Here is a 10880-nt window from a genome sequence, read left to right as displayed (position 1 = left end):
TCAGGTGGACAGTGAATAGATTTGCAAACAAAGCCAGTCTTTTTACTTTTCTTTATTTTAGAAAATAGTTATTTTTCATTAAAATGTTTATATAATGAGTTCATTATTTTTTTCAATATATTTTTTAGAAACAGTTCTAATTTCTAATATGGTAAATATCAATAGATAATTCATATAACCTCAATAGTTTATAAGAGTTTTGCAAAGGGGTCCTAGGGCCAAAAGTTTGAGAACTCCTATGCTGCTGTAAGCTAACTCCTATGGCGGTGAAACCTAATTCTTTGAGGGATCCTTTCTAGTGGTGGTGAAACAGGTCAGAATCTACCAGGGCTTCAAGTCAAGGCTCTACACAGAAAAGACTTAAGACTTGGGGCTCAGGGCTGTGGCGGAGGCATAGCCAAGACTGCGTCTCCGGTCTCCCTAGAAACCACCCTTCTTAGGTCTCCTGGAGCTCGCCCTCCGTTCCTCTCCGCCTCTCATTGGAGCGGGTTAAGTCAGTGGGCGGTCTGTCGGGAGGGGGTGGGGTGGGGCTTCATTTCCTTCCGGGGCCCTCTCGCAGGAACGTACGGACGTCACGCAGGACGCCGCTGACGCTGACGCTCCTCCTTTGTATACCCCACTGAGCCCTTAGCAGCTGGCGTTGGCCGTTAGTGGGTAAGCGAGCTTTTTCCCTTCGGGGGCCTGGGGTCCCGCAGACTCTAACCTACCTGGCCTGGCCTGGCGCTGCCCAGCGCGTCCGTGCCTCCGTAATGGATCTGAATTTAAACCGAGCGGATTATTTACAGGTAAACCTGAGGGGTTGGGGCGGTCGCTGCGCGGGGTGAGCTGCGCTCCCTGAGAGGATTCGATCCTTCCACTGGCGTCTGTTGGGGTGTCTCGGCGGCGACGCGGCGGCACAGGAGCGGATCTGGGTGCCACACTCCAGACACCTTGCTCACGGGCAACTCCGTCTTGTTGGTCCACGGGGACTTGGAAAGAGGGAGCACGCGCCCCCGCGGTGCTGGCGTCTGCCAGGTCCTGAAGATGCTCCGAATGTCCTGATGCGCTCCCGGATTCCTCCCCGGGGCCCTTCTCCTCATTCCCGGCTGCAGCTTCTAACTCCCTGATCTCCATCTGTACCCAGTCCCTTCTGCCGAGCGCCAGACACGTTTCTTACTGTGAGCTGGACCCCACGAGCCAGATCATAATAAAAGCAATGACAGCCGTTTTCGAGTGTCTAGTTTATTCTCAGATCTTAACACACGTACATATATTTAATCCTCACAAAAATTCCTGTAGTAGATACATGAGGATCAAGGGGCTCAGAGAAGGTGATTTACATGATAGCGGAAAGGATGGAGTTCCTATTTGTTTCAAATAGGAACTGGTGTTCCGGAGATGGTGTTCTTTCTGTTACACCACCCTGCCTCTCAATATTTCAGCCCTAGACTTTCTCTCCTTCTCCATCTCCTTTTTCAGTAATCCTATTTTGGCTAATGGTACAAATGTTTGTCCTGTCACTTTACTTGAGAGTCATGCTAGGTACTTCCCACCTTAATATCTTCCATATCCATCTGGTCACCACATTTTGCTGCTTTTATCTCCTAAATATCTCATGAATCTGTCCCATTTGCTCCCTCCATCTCTGTTACCCCTAGTTCAGTCCTCATCTTCTCTTGCTTGGATAATTGAAATAGCTCCTAGCCTCCAGCTTACCTCCCTCCAAGACATCCTTCACATCATTGCTAGACTGATGTTTCAAAAATACGAATCTAAACAGATTAAACTTTAATACTACTCCCTAGAATATAGAATTAAAGGATAGACCTATACTATATGTAAATTCTTTCATGGTCTGATGTTTCCACCAGTTTCTGTCTCTTTGGTCCCATTCTCCTCCCTAACCATGCACCACTAGTGACAGTGCCCTGCTGAGCAGACCATGCTGTTTCCATCTCCTGTAACTTTTGTAAAATAATCTTCATCATCAGTTAGATTGGATGTCATTGTCATCAGCATGGTGGTATTTTAGATAAAATCTTTTATGTTGCATTTTCAATAATAACTAATCTATTACCAAAGATTTTAAATTACAAACACACTTTAACAACTGTATGAAGTTGTAAAAGAAGGTTTATAGAAATATTTTTTTTGGTGTGAAGTATCTTGCCAGTAATGCCACGTTATTATTTGTGACTTGACAACTTTATAGCATAAATTTTACTATTTTTGATTGTTTCCTGTATTCTGACTTTTGTAGTATATTTCATTAGAAAATAAGTTCATTGCTGATAATAATTATTTCATATCACTCATTAATTGTAATTAAAAAACTGAGGCTTACTATGATTAGAATCTGCTGGTCCTTTTAATCTCTGATTTATTAACTTCAAATTAGTGTATCAGAAATCACTCACCAGGCAGCTGATGTGTTTCCTTAGGTGGGAGTGACCTCTCAGAAGACTATGAAGCTACTTCCTGCTTCAAGATATAGAGCCACACAAAAGGTAACGTAGAGATACTGATTGCTCCATATCTCTTCAGCTCTGACAGAGGAGAGGTTTACATTTCCTTCATTATTGATAAGTTTTTTTAAAATTCCAAGGCTAAAATGGAAATGAATTTCTTTTCATTTGAACAGAGATTGGAATACCAAGGGACATTTATAGACAGTAAGTTTCTTGGACATTATAATTATTATGTACAATTAGTAAATAGTATAAGCAAACTAGTTGAAAACATATTCCATTTTTCTGGTAATAATTTACCCTGTGTGTACCAGACTGTGTATATGAAAAAAGAAATTAAAAAATGAAAAACACAATAGACTGTAGAGAAAATGCTTTTTAAAAACTTTATCATATTTTTAAGTGTAATTAAATATATTGATGTTAATCTTTACATTTAACTAACAATATTGATTATTTTTATAGAAATATTAATCCTGTGATTTCCATAAGACAATTATAATTTCTTGGTAGACTAGTAGGATATTTTAATAGCTGCAAAATAAATATAGTATTCCTATATATTAACATTTTATCAGGATAAATCAACAGATTTTTGATTGTCATTTATTGTATTCACTCAACTAGAGCAACACTTCTCAAACGTTTTGGTCTCAGGACTCTTTTACACTTTTTTTTTTAAAGATCATTTTATTTATGTTTTATTGAAATATAGTTGGTGTACAATATTATATAAGTTACAGGTGTACAATATAGTGATTCATAATTTTCAAGGTTATATTCCATTTATAGTTATTATAAAATATTGGCTGTATTCCCTGTGTTATACCATATATCCTTGTAGCTTATTTTATACATAGTAGTTTGTATCTCTTAATCCCCTACTCCTGTGTTGCCCCTCCTCCTTCCCTCTCCCCACTGGTAACCACTGGCAGTTTGTTTTCTATATCTGTGAGTCTGCTACTTCTTTTTTTAATATTCACTAGTTTGTTGTATTTTTTAGATTCTGCATACAAATGTTATCATATAGTTTGTCATTCTCTGTCTGACTTATTTCACTTAGCATAATGCCCTCCAAGTCCATCCATGTTGTTGCAAAAGGCAAAATTTCATTCTTTTTTATGGCTGAGTAGTATTCTTTTTTTTTTTTTTTTGTTTTGTTTTGTTTTTTTTTGTTTGCGGTACGCGGGCCTCTCACTGTCGCGGCCTCTCCCATTGTGGAGCACAGGCTCCGGACGCACAGGCTCAGCGGCCATGGCTCCCGGGCCCAGCCGCTCCACGGCATGTGGGATCTTCCTGGACCGGGGCACGAACCCGTGTCCCCTGCATCTGCAGGCGGACTCTCAACCACTGCGCCACCAGGGAAGCCCCATGAGTAGTATTCTTTATCCATCATCTGTTGACGGACGCTTAGGTTCCTTCCATATCTTGGCAACTGTAAATAATGCCGCTGTGAACATTAGGGTGCATGTACCTTTTCGAATTCATGTTTTTGGGGTTTTTTGGATATATACCCAGGAGTGGCATTGCTGGGTCATATGGTAGTTCTATTTTTAGTTGTTTGAGGAACCTCCGTACTGTTCTCCACTGTGGCTGCGCCAATTTACATTCCCACCAACAATGTACGAGGGTTTCCCTTTTCTGCACATCCTCGCCAACATTTGTTATTTGTGTTCTTTTTGATGATAGCCATTCTGACTTGTGTGAGGTGATATCTCATTGTGGTTTTGATTTTCATTTCCCTGATGAGTAGCGGTGTTGAGCATCTTTTCATGTGACTGTTGGCCATCTGCATTTCCTTTTTGGAAAAATGTCTGTTCAGGTCTTCTGCCCATTTTTTAATCAGGTTGTTTGTTTTTTTTAATGTTAAGTTGTATGAGCTGCTTACACATTTTAGATATTAACCCCTTATTGGTCTTATTATTTGCAAATGTTTTCTCCCATTCGATAGGTTGTCTTTTCGTTTTTTTGATGGTTTCCTTTGCTTTGCAAAAGCTTTTAAGTTTAATTAGGTAAATCAACTATACGTCAATAAAAATAAAAGGAAAAAGTTTTAAAAATATCAAATAGGTCTGTCACAACCTCATTTTGATAATTTTTTTTATATATAAATTTATTTATTTATTTTTGGCTACGTTGGGTCTTTGTTGCTGCGTGTGGTCTTTCTCTAGTTGCAGTGAGCAGAGGCTACTCTTCATTGCGGTGCAGCGGGCTTCTCATTGTGGTGGCTTCTCTTGTTGCGGAGCATGGGCTCTAGGCACACAAGCTTCAGTAGTTGTGGCACTCGGGCTCAGTAGTTGTGGCTTGCGGGCTCTAGAGCTCATGCTCAGTAGTTGTGGTGCACGGGCTTAGCTGCTCTGTGGCATGTGGGATCTTCCCGGACCAGGGCTCAAACCCGTGTCCCCTGCATTCGCAGGCTGACTCTTAACCACTGCTCCACCAGGGAAGTGCCTTATAATGTTTTAAAAGTTAATCTTAAAATGTTCTTATGCTCCAGTTAAAGGAAAAAAAATTGCCTCCTTGCCATTTCTGTCTCTATTTTCTTGTTCTGTTTACCTTGTAGGAACAGAACAGAAAGCCAGCTACTTCCATAACAACTCTTCATAGCCTTCTCTTTGGCCCTTTCTTACCATTCTTTGGTGGATATTTTTTGTGGGGATGTCTTTACTAGATTTTCTCATCTCTACTTTAAAAATCATAATTTATATATTGAGAATCTTGTTTTCCCCATATAAGTTAGTAGGGCATAATAACAGTAATTTTAGATTCTCTTCAATCTGTTACAGGTGGTTGTTGGAGATCATGATGGAGTAGTTATGTGCTTTGGCATGAAGAAGGGAGAAGCAGTGGTATGTGTACCTTTTGAATACTCCTACATTAAAATTTTTTCTAAAGCATAATGAAAAATAGGTTGAGGGAAGTAGTCATATGAAGTATGAGATTACAGGCAGCATGAGAATCATTTGCTAGCCATTTGTAAAACATCTTTGACAGCATAGGGTGATATGTTAGTTTTTTATGCTGTGTAACAAGTTACCTCAAATTTAGGGGCTTAAAACGAAACACATTTATTATCTCACGGGGCAGGAGTCCAAGCTCGAGGCCTCACATGGCTGCAACACAGGTACAGCCAGGCTCTATTTCTTTCTGGAGCTCAGAGTCCTGTTCCAAGCCCATGTAGTTGTTGGAAGAATTCGGTTCTTTACTGTTGTTAGACTGAGGTCCCCACTTTATTGCTGTCCGTAAGCCAGGGCCTGCTTTCAGCGTCCTGAGGCCCACCACAATTCCCTGCCATGCGCTCTTCTCCCAGGCCCTTGCACAACATGGTGAACTGCTGCTTCAGGCCAACAGGGAAATCTGTCCAGTCTGCTAAGGTGGAGTCTTATATAACAGTGTAACATGAACGTGACCATCGCATCACCTTTGCCACTTAATATAACCTAACCAAGGAAGTGAGTTTTATGTCATCATATTCCCAGATCATAGTTTACAAGTGATGGGTCTGAGATGTGAACTCTTATATTCATTCTACATTATATGAAATTTGCAAAAAGATGAAGAGGGTAAAAACTATCAGAAACTCAGTGTTTCCATTGTTCATATATCCTTCCAGATATTTTATTCTCTGTGTATAAGTCATTGGCGGTGAAGGGAAGAAACTGATGCCAATAATAAAATATAAAATAACGAGGAATAAACTAAGGATGCAAATGTTTCCAATTAAATAGAGAGATATGAAGTTATATGCTCAGGTTTTTAGTAAATTCTACAGTCCTTTATTTATACTACTAAAATTTATAAAATTTTAAGAGAACCAGGAGAGATTAGTTTTAAAAAGATGATTAAGGTATAAAAACATGTCCACTGGAACCAGCTGAGGAATCTTGGTAAAATGCAGACTCTCCTTCAGTAGATCTGGGGTTGGGCCTGAGAGTCTGCATTTCTAATAAGGTAAGTGATGCTAATGCTGCTGCTTAGCAAACCCTACTTTGAGTTACAAGAGTTTAGATTTTAATGATGTCATTGAAATGCAATGTGTGTGGGAATAAACGTTGCAAAGTTTGAAGATATTTAGCAAAAAACCCAGAAGACCACTGGATACATTTGTATCTAAAGGTGTTCCTATTTAGAACTATAATATTTTGTAAGTTTAAAATCACAACATTTTTTATGGTAAAAGAAAATACTTGGAATAAATTTGTGTACTTAATTGTTTCCTCAATGATTTTTGCAGACAGTCTTCAAGACTTTACCTGGGCAGAAGATTGCCAGATTGGAACTAGGAGGGGTTCTTAACACGCCCCAGGAGAAAATTTTTATTGCTGCAGGATCTGAAATTAGAGGCTTCACAAAGAGAGGAAAACAGTTTCTCTCTTTTGAAACAAACCTCACTGAAAGCATTAAAGCTATGTATGTTTATTCTCTTTTTTATTTTTACATATCCATTTACCATATTTTAGATAGGTGACAAACATCAGATTAAGTATCACGTCTTAGTAGGTTATCTGGGAAATAATTAAAGATACTTTATTAGTCGGAAATTAAATTTGACCTGGAGTCAATACAAAATCAATTGGGTGTTGAAATCTTATCTTTTTAAGACATTTATATTATTTATAGCTTCATTTTTGACTAGTTAGTTCAGTTATGATTCATGATCAAAGTATAAAAGAAGTGAAAGAAAATCTCCAGATATTTAAGTTCCTGTTGCTTTGCTGTCTCTGGTAGTTCTGATTTTGAGGTAGCATCATTTTGTTAAAAGGCTGGCCATCGAAGTTAATGACTACCAAAAAGGTATAATTTCAGGTGAGTCAGGTAAGACTCTAAGTGAAAAATAGCTTCCTTAATGGCTTCCTGCTATGTGAAATTTTGCAATTAAAATTTTAGTTTTTGAATCATGGAGAACTGGAAGAAGCTTTAAAGTTTATCTATCCACGGTTCTTCAAAGCTGCTACTTAGGAGAAGCCCTTGGAAGCTTTAAACAATAGATTCCTTGTCCTACCTCATATCTGCAGAATCAGAATTATTAGCAGCGGGTTAAAAGAACAGTTTTTCATTTGAATCCTATGCAGCCATGTTATATAAGCAGGCAGACCTTGGTTTGGAAACTACTGATCCAGAGTTCTATTAATGTATAGCTGCCCTGTGTAATTCTGTATAATGCACAGCATGTGTCCTGATGTCTGGGCTGTAAAACTTAGGTTTGGTGAGATTAGATAAGAATTAAACAGTGGCAAGTGGAAGTAATTTCAGTGGCTTAATAAGAATATCATTCATTTCTAGAAATGCTTTTCTAGATAGACATGGCCAGTGATAATTGTGAAATACTAAAACCAAAGTAGGTAATTATTAGCATACCTCCACATTCAGAAAGGTGTATGGGTTGAGGTATGAGGAAGCTAAGGAGTTTCCCAGCCAATAGTCTCTTTAGCTAGTTTCTTAAATGTTTTTACTGGAGTGGCAGAGGTAGGATGGAAAGGTTCTTTACTCAGTTTTTGAAAATTTATTATCTGAATCACCACATTGATAAGGTTGCATGGGAAAACAAGATTATAACTTGACAATATTCAGTAAGAAAACTGACCACTTATACAATTGATTACCACTCATTAATCCTTCCCTGCTTATAATGCAGATGGATTTGAAAATGAAATTTCAAATCTTGTAAGAGATTTAGAATTTCATTAAATTGATAAAAATTATATTAAGAGAACTTTTTATTTATTTTAAACAGCATGTTCTTATTAGTTATCTATTTTATACATATTAGTGTATATATGTCAATCCCAATCTCCCAATTCATCCCACCACTACCAGCCCCCTGCCACTTTTCCCCCTTGGTGCCCATACGTTTGTTCTCTACATCTGTGTCTCTATTTCTGCCCTGCAAACCGGTTCATCTGTACCATTTTTTTAGGTTCCACATATATGCATTAATATACGATACTTGTTTTTCTCTTTCTGACTTACTACACTCTAGACAGTCTCTAGATCCATCTACGTCTCTACAAATGACCCAATTTTGTTCCTTTTTATGGCTGAGTAATATTCCATTGTATATATGTACCACACCTTCTTTATCCATTCATCTGCTGATGGGCATTTAGGTTGCTTCCATGACCTGGCTATTGTAAATAGTGCTGCAATGAACATTGGGGTGCATGCGTCTCTTTGAATTATGGTTTTCTCTGGGTATATGCCCAGTAGTGCGATTGCTGGGTCATATGGTAATTCTATTTTTAGTTTTTTAAGGAACCTTCATACTGAGCTTCATAGTGGCTGTATCAATTTACATTCCCACCAACAGTGCAAGAGGGCTCCCTTTTCTCCACACCCTCTCCAGCATTTGTTGTTTGTAGATTTTCTGATGATGCCCATTCTAACTGGTGTGAGGTGATACCTCATTGTAGTTTTGATTTGCATTTCTCTAATAATTAGTGATGTTGAGCATCCTTTCATGTGTTTTTTGGCCATCTGTATGTCTTCTTTAGAGAAATGTCTATTTAAGCCTTCTGCCCATTTTTGGATTGGGTTGTTTGTTTTTTTAATATTGAGCTGCATGAGCTGTTTATATATTTTAGAGATTAATCCTTTGTCTGTTGATTCATTTGCAAATATTTTATCCCATTCTGAGGGTTGTCTTTTTGTCTTGTTTGTAGTTTCCTTTGCTTTGTAAAAGCTTTTAAGTTTCATTAGGTCCCATTTGTTTGTCTTCATTTTTATTTCCATTACTCTAGGAGATGGATCAAAGAAGATCTTGCTGGGATTTATGTCAAAGAGTGTTCTTCTTATGTTTTCCTCTAAGAGTTTTATAGCATCCAGTCTTACATTTAGGTCTCTAATCCATTTTGAGTTTATTTTTGTGTATGGTGTTAGGGAGTGTTCTAATTTCATTCTTTTACATGTAGCTGTCCACTTTCCCCAGCACCACTTATTGAAGAGACTGTCTTTTCTCCATTGTATATCCTTGCCTCCTTTGTCATAGATTAGTTGACCATAGGTGTTTGGGTTTATCTCTGGGCTTTCTATCCTGTTCCATTGATCTATATTTCTGTTTCTGTGCCAGTACCACATTGTCTTGATTACTGTAGCTTTGTAGTATAGTCTGAAGTCAGGGAGTCTGATTCCTCCAGCTCCGTTTTTTTCCCTCAAAACTGCTTTGGCCATTCAGGGTCTTTTGTGTCTCCATACAAATTTTAAGATTTTTTTGTTCTATTTCTGTAAAAAATGCCACTGGTAATTTGTTAGGGATTGCATTGAATCTGTAGGTTACCCTGGGCAGTATAGTCATTTTCACAATATTGATTCTTCCAATCCATGAACATGGTATATCTCTCCATCTGTTTGTAGCATCTTTAACTTCTTTCATCAGTGTCTTATACTTTTCTGCATACAGGTCTTTTACCTCCTTAGGTAGCTTTATTCCTAGGTATTTATTTCTTTTGTTGCAGTGGTGAATGGTATTGTTTTCTTAATTTCTCTTTCTGCTCTTTCGTTGTTAGTGTATAGGAATGCAAGAGATTTGTGTGCATCAATTTTGTATCCTGCAACTTTACCAAATTTATTGATTAGCTCTAGTAATTTTCTGATGGCATCTTTAGGATTCTCTATGTATAGTATCATGTCATCTGCAAACAGTGACAGTTTTACTTCTTTTCCAATTTGTATTCCTTTTATTTCTTTTTCTTCTCTGACTGCCGTGACTAGGACTGCCAAAACTGTGTTAAATAATAGTGGCAAGAGTGGACATCCTTGTCTTGTTCCTGATCTTAGAGGAAATGCTTTCAGTTTTTCACTGTTGAGAATGATGTTTGCTGTGGGTTTGTCATATACGGCCTTTATTATGTTGAAGTAGCTTCCTTCTATGTCCACTTTCTGGAGAGTTTTTATCATAAATCAGTGTTGAATGTTTTCAAAAGCTTTTTATGCATCTATTGAGATGATCATATGGTTTTTCTTCTTCAATTTGTTAATGTGTATCACATTGATTGATTTGCGTATATTGAAGAATCCTTGCATCCCTGGGATAAATTCCACTTGATCATGGTGTATGATCCTTTTAATGTGTTGCTGGATTCTGTTTGCTAGTATTTTGTTGAGGATTTTTGCACTGTATTCATCAGTGACATTGGTCTGTAATTTTCTTTTTTTGTAGTATCTTTGTCTGGTTTTGGTATCAGGGTGATGGTGGCCTCATAGAATGAATTTGGGAGTGTTCCTTCCTCTGCGATTTTTTGAAAGAGTTTGAGAAGGATGAGTGTTAGCTCTTCTCTAAATGTTTGATAGAATTCACCTCTGAAGACATCTGGTCCTGGACTCTTGTTTGTTGGAAGATTTTTAATGACAGTTTCAATTTCATTACTTGTGATTGTTCTGGTTCATATTTTCTATTTCTTTCTGGTTCAGTCTTGGAAGTTTATACGTCTCTAAGGA

General features: G+C 38.0%; 1 protein-coding gene across 3 annotated transcripts in view; it reads left to right on the top strand.

Annotated features, from left to right (window-relative positions):
* Positions 1-619: 619 nt before the first annotated feature.
* Positions 620-10880, top strand: part of BBS7 (Bardet-Biedl syndrome 7) — a 44017-nt gene continuing 33756 nt past the window's right edge. For all 3 annotated transcript variants that reach the window (XM_060105593.1, XM_060105603.1, XM_060105583.1), the window contains exons 1-4: positions 620-785; positions 2421-2486; positions 5234-5296; positions 6682-6857. In XM_060105593.1, coding sequence (XP_059961576.1) covers positions 750-785; positions 2421-2486; positions 5234-5296; positions 6682-6857 — 341 coding nt within the window. In that variant the 5' untranslated portion in view covers positions 620-749. The remainder of the gene's footprint in view (positions 786-2420; positions 2487-5233; positions 5297-6681; positions 6858-10880) is intronic.

This window comes from Mesoplodon densirostris, chromosome 1, assembly GCF_025265405.1.
Source record: "Mesoplodon densirostris isolate mMesDen1 chromosome 1, mMesDen1 primary haplotype, whole genome shotgun sequence".
In the NCBI taxonomy this organism is placed as follows: Eukaryota; Metazoa; Chordata; class Mammalia; order Artiodactyla; family Ziphiidae; genus Mesoplodon; species Mesoplodon densirostris.
This window is presented reverse-complemented; position numbering and strand designations above follow the sequence as displayed.